This window comes from Salvelinus fontinalis, chromosome 31 (assembly GCF_029448725.1).
Source record: "Salvelinus fontinalis isolate EN_2023a chromosome 31, ASM2944872v1, whole genome shotgun sequence".
In the NCBI taxonomy this organism is placed as follows: Eukaryota; Metazoa; Chordata; class Actinopteri; order Salmoniformes; family Salmonidae; genus Salvelinus; species Salvelinus fontinalis.
This window is the reverse complement of record NC_074695.1, coordinates 10,005,571-10,026,017: the sequence shown is the minus strand read 5'-3', so window position 1 is coordinate 10,026,017 and position 20,447 is coordinate 10,005,571. Positions and strand designations below refer to the sequence as shown.

The 20,447-nt window shown below is 45.0% G+C and overlaps 1 protein-coding gene across 2 annotated transcripts in view; it reads right to left on the bottom strand.

Moving 5' to 3' along the window:
• The window catches only part of LOC129829511 (guanine nucleotide-binding protein G(i) subunit alpha-3-like), a 93,121-nt gene extending 80,723 nt beyond the window's left edge, over positions 1–12,398 (bottom strand). The window contains exon 1 of one of the 2 annotated variants that reach the window (XM_055891234.1): positions 11,748–12,398. In XM_055891234.1, coding sequence (XP_055747209.1) covers positions 11,748–11,925 — 178 coding nt within the window. In that variant the 5' untranslated portion in view covers positions 11,926–12,398. The remainder of the gene's footprint in view (positions 1–11,747) is intronic. The other variant, XM_055891235.1, reaches the window with a different exon arrangement.
• Between the last annotated feature and the right edge of the window lie 8,049 nt (positions 12,399–20,447).

The following is a 20,447-nucleotide window of genomic DNA, read 5'->3' as shown; positions in this document are numbered from 1 at the left end:
GAGTCCACTACCGTAGAACTAACTATATTAACACGAGGATTAGCTGTCCGAGTCCACTACTGTAGAACTAACTATATTGACACGAGGATTAGCTGTCCGAGTCCACTACTGTAGAACTAACTATATTAACGAGGATTAGCTGTCCGGGTCCACTACTGTAGAACTATATTGACACGAGAATTAGCTGTCCGGGTCCACTACTGTAGAACTAACTACATTGTTAACAGAATGTGTGTGTGTTGCGTGTGAGCGCTCGAGTGTATGATCTTGTTCTTCTATCCTCTTACGGACCTAAAATCCCCAAAAGTCACTTCAAGGATAGTCAAGTAAGAAATGATCCATGGTGGGGACATTTCCCACAAGGACAAAGACTATTTTAAGTTTAGGGTTTAGGTTGTGTGTTAGGGTTACAGGTTAGGGTTTAGGTTGTGTGTTAGGGTTACAGGTTAGGGGTTAGGTTGTGTGTTAGGGTTACAGGTTAGGGGTTAGGTTGTGTGTTAGGGTTACATGTTAACGAAAAGAAATGTAGGTCCACACGAGGATAGAAAAACAAGAGAGTGGTGTGTGTGTGTGTGTGTTGGTTCTTCTATCCTTGTGGGGACCTAAAAATCCCCACAAGGTTACATTTCCCACATCCCCATGAGGACACAGGCTATTTTAAGCTTGGTGGTTCGGGTTAGAATTAGGGTTAGCGTTAGTGGTTCGGTTTTATGGTTAGTGTTAAGGTTATGGTTAGGTTTAGGGGTTAGGGGAAAATAGGATTTTGAATGGAAATTAAATGTTTAGGTTCCCATGGGGATAGAAAAACATGACGCCTGTGCACGCGACTCCTAAACAGAACACAAATCACCACAGAGAGACATACATTTCCATAAACAAGCATGGAGGGTTGAATCAGTGTGGGAGCAGCATAGTTTGAAAGCGTTTCTACTGGAGAACCACACTAATCAGGCTAGCTAATCAGGCTAGCTTTCCTACGCCAGCTAATCAGGCTAGCTTTCCTACGCCAGCTAATCAGGCTAGCTTTCCTACGCCAGCTAATCAGGCTAGCTTTCCTACGCCAGCTAATCAGGCTAGCTTTCCTACGCCAGCTAATCAGGCTAGCTTTCCTACGCCAGCTAATCAGGCTAGCTTTCCTACGCCAGCTAATCAGGCTAGCTTTCCTACGCTAGCTAATCAGGCTAGCTTTCCTACGCTAGCTAATCAGGCTAGCTTTCCTACGCCAGGGAGGCACAGCACAGTGGGAGTACACAGAACTACAGTGGTTAGTGGCTACCATTTAAAAAAGGTTGTGACTGGGAAATCAATAATAATAATAATAACCGCTTGTCTTTCAGCTAAGGAATCAACATCTAAATAATCTGTTTATGATCTGTTTCCTTCCAAAACAGTTTAAAGAATGACGGTTTTATACCAGCTACTGAGGACATCTGATGCGAGTCAGGAAAACTCAGACGGCGGAAGTAAACCAACAAAAAAACATTTTAGTTCGTCACGGAGGAGATTATTAGAGAGGAAAAGATGGGAGCTTGGTTTTGACGAATCCTCTTTTCCTAAACTTTCTCATTCACTAACCTTCTAATACAATAACAAATTTGCCTCCAACAAAATGGCTTCCCTTAAGAATAGCAACATTCGCCAGATTAGACATGGTGTGTGTGTGTGTGTGTGTGTGTGTGTGTGTGTGTGTGTGTGTGTGTGTGTGTGTGTGTGTGTGTGTGTGTTTGATAGAATTCTATTTGGACTACGTGATCACATTAAAATGTATGGATTCTCCAGTGCATTTCAGACTTCACCATCTAAAACTTACACAGTCTCTAGGGGACCTTTCACATGTTCCCAAGTAAAACCTCAGTCTCAGAACAAGCCTCAGTTAGCAGGAGTTATGAATGTGCAATAACAAGATGGCATAAAAAAAACACAAAGGGTTCCCCCTGAGAAGTTGTAGCCTTTATCATCCAAACCTAGAGAAACCAGGAGACCTTTCAAAAGCAAGACCATTTCACTTGTAGGCTAGCCTGAGACTCAGTTAGTAGGACTTTTGAATGGAGGAAGTTATTCGTGACTCACATTCATGTGGTCTATACAAGGATGAATATAACTGGACACCAAAAGTGCACCCTATTCCCTATATAGTGGATTACTTTTGATTAGGGCCCATAGGGATGAAGAGCACTATAATCCTAATTGCCTGGTCCCAGATCAGTTTTCACCAAGGCCTAATACTGTATAGCCAACTTCCATGGTTGTTTGGCAAGACAGCACAAACAGATCTGGGACCACGCTATAAATTCTAACAGCCCCCCCCCCCTCCCCCCAGAAATTCCCTTTGTTCCATGCCAGGCCTGGGAGAGTGAAATGAGGGCTGAGTCTGGACATGGAAAACCACTTTTCTGTGTGGTTGGTCGGCAGAGAGAGCTGCGCGGTTGGTCGGCAGAGAGAGCTGCGCGGTTGGTCGGCAGAGAGAGCTGCGCGGTTGGTCGGCAGAGAGAGCTGCGCGGTTGGTCGGCAGAGAGAGCTGCGCGGTTGGTCGGCAGAGAGAGCTGCGCGGTTGGTCGGCAGAGAGAGCTGCGCGGTTGGTCGGGAACGAGAGCTGCGCGGTTGGTCGGCAGAGAGAGCTGCGCGGTTGGTCGGCAGAGAGAGCTGCGCGGTTGGTCGGCAAAGAGAGCTGCGCGGTTGGTCGGCAAAGAGAGCTGCGCGGTTGGTCGGCAAAGAGAGCTGCGCGGTTGGTCGGCAAAGAGAGCTGCGCGGTTGGTCGGCAAAGAGAGCTGCGCGGTTGGTCGGCAAAGAGAGCTGCGCGGTTGGTCGGCAGAGAGAGCTGCGCGGTTGGTCGGCAGAGAGAGCTGCGCGGTTGGTCGGCAAAGAGAGCTGCGCGGTTGGTCGGCAAAGAGAGCTGCGCGGTTGGTCGGCAAAGAGAGCTGCGCGGTTGGTCGGCAAAGAGAGCTGCGCGGTTGGTCGGCAGAGAGAGCTGCGCGGTTGGTCGGCAGAGAGAGCTGCGCGGTTGGTCGGCAGAGAGAGCTGCGCGGTTGGTCGGCAGAGAGAGCTGCGCGGTTGGTCGGCAGAGAGAGCTGCGCGGTTGGTCGGCAGAGAGAGCTGCGCGGTTGGTCGGCAGAGAGAGCTGCGCGGTTGGTCGGCAGAGAGAGCTGCGCGGTTGGTCGGCAGAGAGAGCTGCGCGGTTGGTCGGCAGAGAGAGCTGCGCGGTTGGTCGGGAACGAGAGCTGCGCGGTTGGTCGGGAACGAGAGCTGCGCGGTTGGTCGGGAACGAGAGCTGCGCGGTTGGTCGGGAACGAGAGCTGTGCGGTTGGTCAGTAGAGAGCTGTGCGGTTGGTCAGTAGAGAGAGCTGTGTGGTTGGTCGGGAACGAGAGCTGTGCGGTTGGTCAGTAGAGAGAGCTGTGTGGTTGGTCAGTAGAGAGAGCTGCGTGGTTGGTCGGCAAAGAGAGCTGCGTGGTTGGTCGGCAAAGAGAGCTGCGTGGTTGGTCAGTAGAGAGAGCTGTGCGGTTGGTCGGCAGAGAGAGCTGTGTGGTTGGTCAGTAGAGAGAGCTGTGCGGTTGGTCAGTAGAGAGAGCTGTGTGGTTGGTCAGTAGAGAGAGCTGTGCGGTTGGTCAGTAGAGAGAGCTGTGCGGTTGGTCAGTAGAGAGAGCTGTGTGGTTGGTCAGTAGAGAGAGCTGTGTGGTTGGTCGGGAACGAGAGCTGTGCGGTTGGTCAGTGCTAGTCTTGAATGGTGGGAACCCGGTTACCGAGATTTACCATCCAAAACCACTCCCTTTTCACGGGATAAATAACTGCGAGAAACCGGTAAATTATAATACATTATTTGGTCAGTTGGTCAGTAGAGAGCTGTGCGGTTGGTCAGTAGAGAGAGCTGTGTGGTTGGTCGGGAACGAGAGCTGTGCGGTTGGTCAGTAGAGAGAGCTGTGTGGTTGGTCAGTAGAGAGAGCTGCGTGGTTGGTCGGCAAAGAGAGCTGCGTGGTTGGTCGGCAAAGAGAGCTGCGTGGTTGGTCAGTAGAGAGAGCTGTGCGGTTGGTCGGCAGAGAGAGCTGTGTGGTTGGTCAGTAGAGAGAGCTGTGCGGTTGGTCAGTAGAGAGAGCTGTGTGGTTGGTCAGTAGAGAGAGCTGTGCGGTTGGTCAGTAGAGAGAGCTGTGCGGTTGGTCAGTAGAGAGAGCTGTGCGGTTGGTCAGTAGAGAGAGCTGTGTGGTTGGTCGGGAACGAGAGCTGTGCGGTTGGTCAGTGCTAGTCTTGAATGGTGGGAACCCGGTTACCGAGATTTACCATCCAAAACCACTCCCTTTTCACGGGATAAATAACTGCGAGAAACCGGTAAATTATAATACATTATTTGGTCAGTTGGTCGGCAGAGAGAGCTGCGCGGTTGGTCGGCAGAGAGAGCTGCGCGGTTGGTCGGCAGAGAGAGCTGCGCGGTTGGTCGGCAGAGAGAGCTGCGCGGTTGGTCGGCAGAGAGAGCTGCGCGGTTGGTCGGCAGAGAGAGCTGCGCGGTTGGTCGGCAGAGAGAGCTGCGCGGTTGGTCGGCAGAGAGAGCTGCGCGGTTGGTCGGCAGAGAGAGCTGCGCGGTTGGTCGGCAGAGAGAGCTGCGCGGTTGGTCGGCAGAGAGAGCTGCGCGGTTGGTCGGCAGAGAGAGCTGCGCGGTTGGTCGGCAGAGAGAGCTGCGCGGTTGGTCGGCAGAGAGAGCTGCGCGGTTGGTCGGCAGAGAGAGCTGCGCGGTTGGTCGGCAGAGAGAGCTGCGCGGTTGGTCGGCAGAGAGAGCTGCGCGGTTGGTCGGCAGAGAGAGCTGCGCGGTTGGTCGGCAGAGAGAGCTGCGCGGTTGGTCGGCAGAGAGAGCTGCGCGGTTGGTCGGCAGAGAGAGCTGCGCGGTTGGTCGGCAGAGAGAGCTGCGCGGTTGGTCGGCAGAGAGAGCTGCGCGGTTGGTCGGCAGAGAGAGCTGCGCGGTTGGTCGGCAGAGAGAGCTGCGCGGTTGGTCGGCAGAGAGAGCTGCGCGGTTGGTCGGCAGAGAGAGCTGCGCGGTTGGTCGGCAGAGAGAGCTGCGCGGTTGGTCGGCAGAGAGAGCTGCGCGGTTGGTCGGCAGAGAGAGCTGCGCGGTTGGTCGGCAGAGAGAGCTGCGCGGTTGGTCGGCAGAGAGAGCTGCGCGGTTGGTCGGGAACGAGAGCTGCGCGGTTGGTCGGGAACGAGAGCTGCGCGGTTGGTCGGGAACGAGAGCTGCGCGGTTGGTCGGGAACGAGAGCTGCGCGGTTGGTCAGTAGAGAGCTGTGCGGTTGGTCAGTAGAGAGAGCTGTGTGGTTGGTCGGGAACGAGAGCTGTGCGGTTGGTCAGTAGAGAGAGCTGTGTGGTTGGTCAGTAGAGAGCTGCGTGGTTGGTCGGCAAAGAGAGCTGCGTGGTTGGTCGGCAAAGAGAGCTGCGTGGTTGGTCGGCAAAGAGAGCTGCGTGGTTGGTCAGTAGAGAGAGCTGTGCGGTTGGTCGGCAGAGAGAGCTGTGTGGTTGGTCAGTAGAGAGAGCTGTGCGGTTGGTCAGTAGAGAGAGCTGTGTGGTTGGTCAGTAGAGAGAGCTGTGCGGTTGGTCAGTAGAGAGAGCTGTGCGGTTGGTCAGTAGAGAGAGCTGTGCGGTTGGTCAGTAGAGAGAGCTGTGTGGTTGGTCAGTAGAGAGAGCTGTGTGGTTGGTCAGTAGAGAGAGCTGTGTGGTTGGTCGGGAACGAGAGCTGTGCGGTTGGTCAGTGCTAGTCTTGAATGGTGGGAATCCGGTTACCGAGATTTACCATCCAAAACCACTCCCTTTTCACGGGATAAATAACTGCGAGAAACCGGTAAATTATAATACATTATTTATATGACCAGCATGGCGCGAAATGGAACTTAAATTATATGCAATGTCTAAATCTGTCTTCTCTATGGCCTCTGCGTGATGAATCCTTAACGCTCAGGGTGGAGACAGACAGCCTATCTCAGATTGGAGCACAGTTCACAATGCATGTAGACATAACATCTCATCATAGTAACTTTTTTTTTATTCTTCTTGTGACCAGCCTAAATTTGCTGCACCATAGTCTAAATGGTCCAAACACACAAAGACAGTCGTGAAGAGGGCACGAAAACACCTTGTCCCCCTCAGGAGACTGAAAAAGATTTGGCATGGTTCCCCAGATCCTCAAAAAGTTCTACAGCTGCACCATCGAGAACAATCCTGACCGGTTGCATCACCGCCTGGTATGGCAACTGTTCGGCATCTGCTAAGGCGCTACAGAGGGTAATGGGTACGGCCCAGTACATCACTTGAGCCAAGCTTCCTGACATCCAGGACCTATATTCTAGGCGGTGTCAGAGGAAGGCCCAAAAAAATAGTCAAAGACTCCAGTCACCCAAGTCATAGACTGTTCTCTCTGCTACCGCACGGCAAGCGGTACCGGAGAGCCAAGTCTAGGACCAAAAGACACCTTAACAGCTTCTACCCCCAAGCCATAAGACTGATGAACAATTAATCAATTGGCCACCCGGACTACTTACGTTGACACCCCTCCTTTGTTTTTACACTGCTGCTACTCGCTGTTTACTATCTACGCAGTCACTTTACAAATGACCTCAACTAACAGGTACCCCCGCACATTGACTCGGTACCAGTACCCCTGAATAAAGCCTCGTTACTGTTATGTAATTTTCTTTGCGTTAGGATATCACACTAGAATTTTGGATCAAAGCTCTGACCAAATCCAGACATATGCCTATTTATATGCTTTATAATGCTTTTGAATGACACTTCCGGGTTTTGGCAGGAAATACCAAGTTACCCGGGAGAAGTGATTTATTCTCGGGATGGAACATGTGTAAAATACTGGGAAAATCTTCAACCCTAGTTAGTAGAGAGAGCTGTGTGGTTGGTTAGTAGAAAGAGCTCCAAATAAAATGAAAAAGTTTACACTAGATGTGTGTAGTAGGCCAATTTAACCCCTAACTGCATTGTGCCTAGACTGTAACCATAGACGGTACTGTATAACGTTTCACACTATTTAATAAACAGACAAGTCGTTCTCTCATATGGGATCTAGTGTGATAACCTAGCTCTATTTCTAGTATAATGGCTCCAATTGGCAACAAAATGTTTCTTCTTGACATGTCTTCCTCAGCAGGTATTTTGTATTTATTTAACTAGGCACGTCAGTTAAGAACAAATTCTTATTTACAATGACGGCCTAGGAACAGTGGGGTTAACTGCCTTGTTCAGGGGCAGAATGACAGATTTTTACCTTGTCAGCTCGGAGGAATCGATCTAGCAACCTTTCGGTTACTGGTCCATATCCTAGATATATTTCTACTATTATGGCTCCATTGGCAACAACATGGTTCTTCTTGACATCATGTCTTCCTTAGCAGGTATTATGTTTTGAAGATGAAAGTAAAACTTGTCATCTGTTTACCTGATCCAGGGCAGACCGTAAAGGTATAAAAAAATAACTGCTCCCCCCCCCCCACTGTCATGACACATTCTATGCAAAATCTCACTAGACCACAAAGCAATTAAACACCTGATTCATGGTAGGAATTTGTTTATCCTTAAAACAACTCCATCACAATGAACAGAAGTATTGTCTTTAGTCTGTCACCATATTTTACATCTTTGTAGTCTACTACATTAATCCACTTCCATTGAGTGGAGGCGTTTGTTGACATTCTCAAGTGGTCTCTCTAAAAGGTTCTACAGCAGGGAGGGGAGTCAGGGGATGACTGAACTACGGAACGCCATTTGGGTCATTTGCGTGTCACAAAAAAAAAAAAATGCATTTAACAGGGTTATTTGATGTGTGTCAAATAAACTTGTTGACCAATTAGGACCCGAATATGACTGTACGTCACATAATAATTTAAACACGTTCATACGTTTTGTACGTAGTTAATACCACATGACTCGTATTTCATACGTCACAGTGATTCAGCGATATGTATGCAATGATGCTGATAAGAGTTGTCTCGCTCACCTGCCGCACTTCCCCAAACTCGGATGGTGCCGTTCATAAAAATAAAAATAAATTGCTAGCTGATGCATGCAAATAATGTTCTTCCCCCAAAACATAGCAAAACGACAATCTGTTATAGTAGTTATAGTTAACTATAAATCTTAAAATACCCCTAATTTATAGAACAGTTCTTATTTCATTAATGATGGTAGGACTCACCTATGTGAAGCTAGACACAATAAGGATTAGCCACAATAGTGGAATTTGCGGTTCGCCTTCAAAATAAAAGTCTCTCATTGAAAGTGATGCAAATGAATACAAATAGTGCCACGATGGAATAGATCATGCTAAACGAGTTTGGGATGTTGTTATAGAAATTCCAAAAATACAATAATGTTAAATTGACATATTAGACTTTATAATTGCAATGGGGGCATACTTATTTCACTGTACTGCCTTACCTGCAAATGGTTAATGATGGCGTCGATGGGTAAAGCTGCCGTTTTTTCGGCCCTTAACCAATCATGCTATTTTGTTTGTTTTGTCGCGTTGTTCGTAACTTGTTTTGAAAATAATGTTAATGCTACCGTCTCCTATGACCGAAAAGAGCTTCTAAACATCAGAACTGGGATTGCTCACCTCAAACTGGACGAAGAGATTTTCTTCAATGAGTCGGACACGAGGGATATCCTGTTGACACCCTACCAGGCCCCGATGCCCGTGATTCGCTGGAAAAGGAAACTGAGATTTCGAGGCAGGAAATCAGGGTGCCTTGTGAGGACCAGGCGATGAGTGGCTAATCTGCCATTGCCCTCCGTTCTGCTAGCTAACGTTCAATCACTAGAAAATAAATGGTACGAACTGAAAGCACGTATTTTTCAACCAACGGGACATTAAAAACTGTAATATTTTATGCTTCACCGAGTCATGGATGAACGACGACATTAAGAACATAGAGTGTATAACCCGCCAGCTCTATCGGCAAGACAGAACAGCAGCCTCTGGTAAGACATGGGGCGGGGGCCTATGCTTTTATGTCAACAACAGCTGGTGCACGATATCTAAGGAAGTCTCAAAGTTTTGCTAGCCTGAGGTTGAGTATCTTATGATAAGCTGTAGACTACACTATTTACCCAGAGAGATTATCTGTATTTTTCATAACGGTCTACATACCACCACAGAGCGAGGTTGGAACTAAAACCGCACTCAATGAGCTGTATTCTGCCATAAGAAAACAGGAAAACGCTCATCCAGAGGCAGCGTTCCCATTGGCCGGTGATTTTAATGCAGGCAAACTTAAATCATTTTTACCAAATTTCTATCAACATGTTAAATGTGCAACCAGAGGGGAAAAGAATTCTAGTCCACCTCTACTCCACACACACAGAGACGTACAAAGCTCTCCCTCGCCCTTCATTTGGCAAATCTGACCATAACTCTATCCTTCTGATTCCTGCTTACAAGCAAAAAATTAAAGCAGGAAGCGCCAGTGACTCGGTCTATAAAAAAGTGGTCAGATGAAGCAGATGCTAAACTACAAGACTGTTTTGCTAGCACAGAATGGAACATGTTCCGGGATTCTTCCGATGGCATTGAGGAGTCACTGGCTTCATCAATAAGTGCATCGAGGACGTCGTCCCCACAGTGACTGTACGTACATACCTCAACCAGAAGCCATGGATTACAGGCACAATTCACACTGAGCTAAAGGGTAGAGCTGTCACTTTCAAGGAGCTGGACTCTAACCAGGGAGCTTATAAGAAATCCCGCTATGCCCTCCGACGAACCATCAGACAGGCAAAGCATCAATACAGGACTAAGATTGAATCGTACTACACCGGCTCTGACGCTCGTCGGATGTGGCAGGGCTTGCAAACTATTACAGACCACAAAGGGAAGCAGAGCCGAGAGCTGCCCAATGACACGAGCCTACGGGACGAGCTAAATAACTTCTATGCCCGCTTCGAGGCAAGTAACACTGAAACATGCATGAGAGCACCAACTGTTCCGGATGACTGTGTGATCACGCTCTCCACAGTCGATGTAAGACCTTTAAACAGGTCAACATTCACAAGGCCTCTAAGCCAGACGGATTACCAGGACATGTACTCCGAGCATGCGCTGACCAACTGGCAAGTTTCTTCACTGATATTTTTTACCTCTCCCTGACTGAGTCCAGAATATCTAAATATTTCAAGAGACCACCATAATCCCTGTGCCCAAGAAAGCGAAAGTAACCTGCCTAAATGACTACCGCCGCGTAGCTCTCACGTGGGTAGCCATGAAGTGCTTTGAAAGGCCGGTCACAACCCCATCATCCCGGAAACCCTAAACCCCTACCTACATGTACAAATTACCTCAACTAACCTGTACCCCCGCACATTGACTCGGTACCGGTACCCCCTGTATAAAGCCTCTGTATTGTTATTTTATTGTTACTTTTGTTTATTTAGTAAAACAGTTTTTTTACTCTGTTTCTTGAACTGCACTGTTGGTTAAGGGCTTGTAAGTAAGCATTTCACGGTAAGGTCTACCCCGGTTGTATTCGGCGCATGTGACAAATAACATTTGATTTGATTCCACCAATAGTAACCATTTGCGTCACTTTCAAATAAGGCACCTCTATTTTGAAGGCGAACAGCAAATTCCACTATTGTGGCTGCCTTCACAACACATAACCCGGTCCGGTCAAGCGTCACTGAAGCTAGCTGGATGCTTATAACGTTAGCTTTGGGCAACAGGGTTTAGTAGGTGGCTAGCTAGATATTTTCATGAACTGAAGTTCGATTTCCATATGAGAACAACAGGTGGCTACTTAGCTAATACTTACATGTATTCCTAAATATTTGCCAACAATATTGAACATGCCTGCGGTTAATACTGCTATTTGTTTTCAGGCTGCTTGCATTGGTGCTAGGACGGTACCACGCTAAAGCTATCTAGCTACCCCAGAAATGTCTAATAACATCTGTATCAACGATATTTGCAAACATTCTTGATCCTGCTCTTATTTCAAATCCTCACAGACGTTTTCCCATTCGGTCGAACAAATAATACCTTATTACCAACGCAGTATTGTAAACATATAATGGCCGGTGTTTGCTCTTTCTTTTTTTTGTACAACTTTGACAGTGCTATTGGTCGTAGTGGTGGCGCTGGGCTTGTACATTCAAATTCAGCACACACACCATTCTATAATATCATTGTGTTCTTTGACGTGTCAAATTAAAAGTTTATTTAACGGGTCAAATACTTTTTTTTTTAAAGTGTATATTTTTTTGGCACGCAAAGACCCACACGGCGTTCCAAAGGAAACTGCCAAGAGCGTTATTTACAATTGATACAAACACATCAGCATGTCTAAGCTTAGGCAATGGTCATTATACAACATCTGTATTTAACAGTGTGTGTGTGTGTGTGTATGTTCGTTTTAGGATTAGCAATGCCAATAAAGACTAGAGCCTAATCAATAGAAAACAAGTGAATATAGGGCTACATAAGAGTTTATCGAACAAGTGGAGAAAGATCCTCAGCTACATCTAATTCAGATGTCATCTAAAGTAAATAATGTTGCAAGAAGTAATCAACAGAGATCAGATCACACGAAAGCAAGCAAAGAAAGCTCAAATTAACCAACGTAGCAACAAGTGATGTCTAGTTACAATTCCAACACTGTTTTGGGAAAGAACAAACAAAGCATTTTCTCCCTGTAGATTCTGGTGCTATATTGTCACTCCTTTTAAGTAGGAGAAATAAAAGTTTTCCAACAATGTAACAAAAACTATGACTTACCAAGTAGCAGAAGTTTAACTTCCCTGGACGCTTTGTCTCTGTCTTCTCGTAGGTTCCGATCAATCATTTTACTCCTTTCCATCGCTGCTTTGTCCTCTTGGCTGATCGTGCAACCCATTTTTAAGCCACTTACTTGAGGTTTCTTCAAGATCTGGTTTGAATGGCAGCTACCGTTCATAAATTGTTGGGGAGGGAATACAAAACGTTCGGTGCTTTCAAGATAATTTTCGCCCAGGCAGAAAGACAAAAAAAGGCGTTGGCACTCCTCTTGTCTCGACAACAAACAGACAGAGATGCTGGTAAACTCACGCCAGCAAACCAAGTGTGGTTTAGCACTGAAAGACACTTTGCAATCAATTTCTACCAACAACCAAAAAGCTCGAGCCTGCAATCTAGGCTCGCTTACAAAGAAAGTAGCTACGCAATATTACTTTTCTATTATAAATGTTGCCGCAGACCTCCAATTATTATTATTATTTTTTAAAGCTATTAACTAGCTCTTATTAAAACTCAAAGCTACCGAGTAATTGGTGCATAGAATATCCATCTAACTATCAATTCTTCTTGATTTTGCTTGTTGTTGCATGAATGCACGTGTAAAATACGCATCTGAACTGTCATGCACGTCACCACACGCTGGAAGGCAAAGAAAAAATAAATCTATATTTTGTGGATCGATGGGAAATGTAGTCTAAACTCACAGTACATTTGCTATTGCTTCTCTGAAATGTAAATAATAGCGGCCTAAATTCTTCAACTCTCATTGGCATATGCTCAGAAGAGCTTAATGCTCACTATTGAAAAATATTTTTGCAGCAATCCGGATGCCTCTATTTGAGGGAATACTAAAAATAATTTAGTTTTGGGGGGGCAGAGGAACTTTTTCTTTGGAATGAGCGCCCACCAGTGGAATTATATCAAAGGCAGCTCATATTTATGAGAGAGCACATCGGCATGCCGTAAACATGATGACAGGTATCTTCCTACATGACCAGTCACAAGTTTGGACACACCGACTCTATGTTGTAGAATAACAGTGAAGACATCCAAACTATGAAATAACACATTTGGAATCATGTAGTAACCAACAAAGTGTTAAACAATTCAAAATATATTTTACACTTGAGATTCTTCAAAGCAGCCACAGTTTTGCACACTCTTGGCATTTTCTCAACCAGCTTCATGAGGTATTCACCTGGAATGCATGTCAATTAACAAGTGTGCCTTGATAAAAGTTCATTTGTGGAATTTCTTAATGTGTTTAAGCCAATCAGTTGTGTTGTGACAAGGTAGGGTTGGTATACAAAAGATAGCACTATTTGGTAAAAGACCAAGTCCATATTATGGCAACAAGAGCCCAAATAAGCAACGAGAAACGACAGTCCATCATTACTTTAAGACATGAAGGTCAGTCAGTGCAGAAAATTACTACTAAACCACTACTAAAAGACACCAATAAGAAGAAGAGACTTGCTTGGTCCAAGAAACACAAGCAATGGACATTAGACCGGTGGAAATCTGTCCTTTGGTCTGATGAGTCCAAATTTGAGATTTTTGGTTCCAACCACTGTATCTTTGTGAGACGCAGAGTAGGTGAATGGATGATCTCTGCATGTGTGGTTCCCACTGTGAAGCATGGAGTAGGAGGAGGTGTGATGGTGCCTTGCTGGTGTCACTGTCAGTGATTTATTTAGAATTCAAGGCACACGTAACCAGCATGGCTCCCACAGCATTCTGCAGCGATACACCATCCCATCTGGTTTGCGCTTAGTGAGACTATCTCAGAGGGACTATCGCAGACTGCTGGTGATCCGTCAACATTTTCAAAGACAGTAAATGAACTGAAGCATTCAAATTCAATCAGTCAATCAAATTGATTGATATATATATTTATTTTTTTACATCAGCTGTTGTCACAAAGTGCTTATACAGAAAACGAGCCTAAAACAATAGAGCAACAGCAATGCAGATGTAGAAACATGGTGGCCAGGGAAAACTCCCTAGAAAGACTTGAACCTACTGTGCCTTGCAAAAGTATTCACCCCCCTTGGCACTTTTCCTATTTGGTTGCATTACAACCTGTAATTTAAATTGATTTTTATTTGGATGTCATGTAATGGACATACACAAAATAGTCAACATTTGTGAAGTGAAATGAAAAAAATTACTTGTTTCAAAAAATAAAAATAAAAACGGAAAAGTGGTGTGTGCATATGTATTCACCCCCTTTACTATGTAACCGATGTGAAATGGCTAGGTGGTTGGCGGGGTGTGTGCTAATAGTGTTTCAATCGGTGACGTCACTCGCTCTGAGACCTTGAAGTAGTTGTTCCCCTTGCTCTGCAAGGGCCACAGCTTTTGTAGAGCGATGGGTAACGATGCTTCGAGGGTGGCTGTTGTCGATGTGTGCAGAGGGTCCCTGGTTCGAGCCCAGGTAGGGGCGAGGAGAGGGAGGGAAGCTGTACTGTTACACTATGAAGCCCCTAAATAAGATCTGGTGCAACCAATTACCTTCAGAAGTCACATAATTAGTTAAATAAAGTCCACCTGTGTGTAATCTAAGTGTCACATGATATCAGGGACAACATTGTGGAGAAGTACAGATCAGGGTTGGGTTATATAACCCCATCCATCTTGAAGGAGTTTGGACAGCTTTGCCTTGAAGAATGGACAAAAATCCCAGTGGCTAGATGTGCCAAGCTTATAGAGACATACCCCAAGAGACTTGCAGCTGGAACTGCTGCAAAAGATGGCTCTACAAAGTATTGACTTCAGGGGGGTGAATAGTCATGCACGCTCAAGTTTTGTTTAGTCTTATTTCTTGTTTGTTTCACAAGAAAAACTATTTTGCATCTTCAAAGTGGGAGGCATGTTGTGTAAATCAAATGATACAACCCCCCCAAAAATCCCTTTGAATTCCAGGCTGTAAGGCAACAAATAGAAAAAATGCCAAGGGGGTGAATACTTACGCAAGCCACTGTAGGAAGAAATCTAGAGAGGAACTAGGCTCTGAAGGGTGGCCAGTCCTCTTCTGCCTAAGAAAGTTGTGTCAGACTGGCATCATTACTGAGAAAAATTAGATAAGTGATGCTTTTAATCAATATTTTATATCTCCAGGGCTTTTATTTGAAATAAATTGTAGTTTAATTGAACCTGTTCAGTAGTGCTGAGCAATTCATACTTTTTGGTTTTCGGTTTTGTTTAAATTATTAAAACAAATATCACAGTTTTGGATTTCGATATAACGGTTGAACATTAAATACATTATGAAATAATTACATTACAATGATTTTAGAGCTTTTTAATGGAATTTCCAAACCCCAAAATAGTGAACATTCAATTGTCAAAACATTGAAAATATTCCATTGTCCCTCTCAGGTCCACATTATGTAGACATCAATAGAAAAATAGGAAATTACTATGAAATAGTATAATATTTTTGTTGTATATATTACTCAGTTTTTATTTGATGACTTTATTGTTTTTCATTCCTTAAAGTTTTCATCTCATCTCTGTTCAGGCGGTAGCAGTCAGCCAGCCAGACATACCATCTAACATTATCTTTGTGCTCCATACTGTACAGTCTTCAGTATTTCTATTAAGCTTGTTGTTGTGACATGACTTTTCAATCCACTAACTATGTTTAAATGTTACCCAATTAAATTAATAATGTAACAATTAACTCATTAGGTATTTGGGGCACCACTGAATAAGTTGTTTAACGAGTTACCATCTCTCAAATTAAACTCAAGAAGATATGTTTATAAGTTATATATTGATAAGTCATGGCAGGTAGTCTAGTGGTTAGAGCGTTGGGCCAGAAACCAAAAGGTTGCTGGATCGAATCCCCGAGCTGACAAGGTAAAAATCTGTCTTTCTGCCCCTGAGCAAGGCAGTTACTCAAGAAGAGGTACTCACTGTTCCCTGGGAGCCGAAGACGTGAATGTCGATTATGGCAGCCCCCCGCACCTCTTTGATTCAGAGGGGTTGGGTTAAATGAGGAAAACACATTTCAGTTGTACAACTGACTAGGTCTTTCCCTTCCTCGTATTAATCATTACCGCATATCAGTCTCATTATGCACATCACAGACCTCTTGAATCCACAAGAATCCCAGCCTTTTTCTGGTCATTCAGTTCTACAGAAATTGATTTAATTATTTACTAACTAACTAAATAATTACACCTAATACACATACACACTTACATGAGACAAAAGTCCCTAGTGGACTGACGGCTTATTACACGGAGATAAAGATGGAGAAGGGGGTGGGGAAAGAAATTCAATGTATTTACATGTAGATGTCTTTATCTGTTGTGTCTCTGTTGAAACCAATCGATCCTTCTCTGGGGAATGGCTCGATGGATGTAAGGCTCTAGTTGTCCACCAGAGGTCACAATGTCCTTCTTAGTTTTGGTCTTGTTATGGAGTGTTCAAATAGAACAGATACTGGGTCATTGTCTGATATGGGAATTCCTTCTTTCCCACCTTGTGCCTTGAGTCAAAGTTCTAGATCCCTTTACATGCACAGCTGCAGACTGTCAATGTTTTGGTCTAGTGAGTTTTTCTTCACCTCGTGTTGAGTTTCAGAGTTTCCAACCATTTCGACGTGTAGCCACGGCTTCACGTCTACTGGTCTGCATGTTAATTCTTAGCAAGTCCTTTTAAGCACTCTGGTCAAAAAGGGCGGTTCCATCGCACTTAGTTAATGTGCAAGGGACATGAAAACTATGATGTCATTGGAAAACAAAAATTATATTCCTATTTTAACAAAGATTATTTCATCGTTCTTCATATTGTATTAACCTTGTATTGGATGGAAACTTAACAGCCGAAGTTACGGTATTTGTTTATACAGATTCTAATATCACAAAATTAAAAGCAATATGACATGATTCATCTTTTGATCCCCAGTGACCATTCCTATCTTAGAAATATTGTTCCAATATTCACTTTTTTGGACGTTATAGTTTTGGAGGCAAACGTGTCCTGGAGGACAAAGGCATTCCTTTGGTTGGTACTTGAGAGGAAGAAAGGGTTCTCTGTTGCATAATATTTACGATTGGAGTGAGGTGTCATAAAACCAGCCCAGCCCCCCCCCCCCCCTCTCCTCTCCTGTGGGAGAGAGGGGGGTCTGGCTATCTGTCAGCCATTTGCCAAGCTGATCTGAGGCCTTGGATCCTCGACCAGGAGAGCCAGGACACTAGTCTGCCTAAACATGCTGCAGAGCTGTCTGACAAAATCATTTTACTAGTTCTTCAAAGTAGATAAGGCATACTTTCACAAACTGTCTCTGTCCCTGTTGTCGTTGTGATGTGCACATTCCTCTCTCATGCGGTTTGTGTATGCGTATCTAATCTAAGATAGCAGGTGTACCTGTCCAGAGATCTGTGTCTGAGCTAAGAAAATCTTCTTCATTCCCCTACTTAAATTTACCACATATTACCCCTCTATAAACCTCCACCCAGTCCACTATTTAACCCTACCACCTAATAGCCCTCTATAAACCTCCACCCAGTCCACTATTTAACCCTACCACCTAATAGCCCTCTATAAACCTCCACCAGTCCACTATTTAACCTTACCACCTAATAGCCCTCTATAAACCTCCACCCAGTCCACTATTTAACCTTACCACCGAATAGCCCTCTATAAACCTCCACCCAGTCCACTATTTAACCCTACCTAATCCTACTCCAGATCAATATTCTGAGAGGACATATCACTACCACTCAACACCACCTGAAGCTGTTCTGCAGTAAAGCTTCGCAATTCCAAGTACTTCTCTGTCGCTGCCACCACAACCTCTATTTTCTGTGACTTTCGATACATTTGTACAGTACAATTGACAACAAATGCTACTGTTACGAATCCCTCTGGCCCGACAGTCTAGGGGGGATGGTAATGGGACCCGTAACACAACTCATGCAAATTATTATAGTGACAACGTAACAGTGAGAACAAAAATAACCACAGACAACTAAATTACTACCGTCAAACACTCAAGGTTTATTTACAAACACACGGTAATGGGGGGAGCAGGAAAAGGGGCTGAGCGGGACCCAAGGAATGAAAGAATACCAATTCAAAAACACCCCTAAGCTAGACTAGCCTAATTCACAAACAGCTAACTAACTAACCAAAAATACAGGGGGTGGTCCGCCCAGTTCTAACTAGTGTTTTTAACAATATTTAACTACGGGTAGTGTAGCCCAAGGGCGACTTGTCTGGTTACCCCCTTTTCCCACCATCAAACAAACACTCAAACACCATAACCAAAACAATACTCACAGGTGGGGACAAAGTGACATGTAGCTGCAAAACACACAAGCGATCTACAGACAGAAGGCATGTTACAAAGAGATTGAGCTCTGGAGAAAACAACTGACAGGGGTTTTAAACCAAGGGAAAGGGACTGTGATTGGGTAGGGGAAAGGAGCAGGTGTCTTCCGATTAGCGACTGATTGATGACTGATTGGGGAATGATTATTGTCACCTGTGAGTAGGGGAGAAGGAGAGAAAAGAAATACACACAGGATACACACAGAACATTTGTATCCGTAACACTCCCACCCTTAAAAGAGCAACCCTAGGGATTGCGAACACATTTACAAAACATACAAACATCATAATTCTCACACACGAGACAAAGCATCTGCCAACACATTCTCAGAACCTTTTTTATGCTTCATCTCCAAATTATAATTCTGTACAATAAGGGCCCAACGCATTAGGCGCTGGTTCTGGTTGTACATGCGGTGGAGAAACACTAAGGGGTTGTGGTCCGTATATACAATTACTGGTAGGGCACTGGAACCAATGTACACCTCAAAGTACTGCAGAGCCAACAACAAAGCAAGAGCTTCCTGTTCTATTGTGGCATATTTTGTCTGACATTTGTTAAACTTCCGAGAAAAATAACAAACAGGATGATCCACTCCACTCTTGTCCTGCTGCAGTAGAACAGCACCAGCACCTCTGGCACTAGCATCTACCTCAAGTTGAAACGGTTTTTCAAAATCCGGAGCAGCAAGTACAGGGGTATTACACAAGAGGGCTTTTGCAGATTCAAAAGCTATTTTACAATCCGGAGACCACACAAATGATTTAGCCGGACTAAGTAAATCGGTCAATGGCGCAACTACCGCAGAGAAATTTTGACAGAAACTACGGTAGTAGCCAACCATCCCTAAAAAGCGGCGTAGCTGTCGTCTGGTGGTAGGTGCGGGAAATGCAGTTATAGCCAACACCTTGGCATCAACAGGGCGCACCTGTCCATGGCCGACCTCTTTGCCAAGATAAGTAACAGTAGCTTTTCCAAACTCGCACTTTGCCAAGTTCAGGGTTAGCGAAGCAGCTGCCAACCGTTCACATACTACCCTGAGAGAGTCAACATGATCTGACCACTCAGACGAATAAATCACCAGATCATCAAGATAAGCACTACAGTTGGGTACTCCAGCTAATACGGAGTTAACCAGTCGTTGGAAAGTGGCTGGTGCATTTCGCATCCCAAAAGCCATGACTGAGTACTGTAGGAAGTTGTCGGGGGTTACAAAAGCTGAAATCTCCGAAGCACGTGAAGTTAACGGAACCTGCCAGTAACCTTTTAAGAGGTCCAACTTAGTAACATACTTAGCAGCTCCAATAGTGTCGATACAGTCGTCCAGTCTGGGTAACGGGAACGAATCTGGCATTGTGACAGAATTAACCTTTCGATAATCCGTACATAACCTGGACGTACCATCAGGTTTAGGAACCAGAATGCAAGGAGAACTCCAAGGGCTTGAACTTGGCGTAGCCAGGTCATTCTCCAACAAATATGTCACTTCATCCCTCATTATCTTCCTTTTGGAAGCGTTGATACGATAGGGGTGCTGCTTGATAGGTGTAGCATTTCCAACATTAATGTCATGTTCCAACACGTTTGTGCGAGTAGGAACGTCATTAAAGAGACATGGAAAACTGTGTAGTAGCCTCACAACATCGTCGGCCTGTCCGTCCGTTAAATGAACCAGACCTGACTGGATAGACAACAGCATTTCTGAGTTGGGCAATCTAACGCACTGCTGCTGAGTATTGCGCAACTCTAATCCATCTCCCTCACCATCATCAATATGACAGTCCACTATCATAGCAGTAGAAGCAGAGGAGACAGCAGTACCTTCCTCTATTTTTGAACTATCCACTTGGGTGACGGGTCGGATGTGGTAGGCTTTTAACATGTTAATGTGGCACACACGAGATTGGCGTTTTCTATCAGGCGTTTGAAGCACATAATCAGTTTCACTTAATTTCTTCTCAATGAAGTAAGGACCAGAGAAACGAGCTGACAGTGAAGATCCTGGAACAGGCAATAACACCAGTACTTGGTCACCTGGCTGTAGTGGACGAGAAACAGCCTCTTTATCATAGTGTCTTTTCATGATCCTTTGGGAGGAAAACAGAGCTTCCTTTGCAAGAGCACAGGCTTGGTGTAGGCGCTCCCGAAAGCGACTAACGTAGTCCAACACATTTTCATCTCCTGTACACAACTCTTGGGACAAAAATTGTTCTTTAAGAACTTTCATTGGTCCTCTCACTGTGTGACCAAACACTAGTTCAGCCGGGCTGAAACCTAGGGACTCCTGTACAGTGTCACGAGCAGCAAATAAAACTAGAGGAACTCCCTCATCCCAATCTTTCTCAGATTCCAAACAA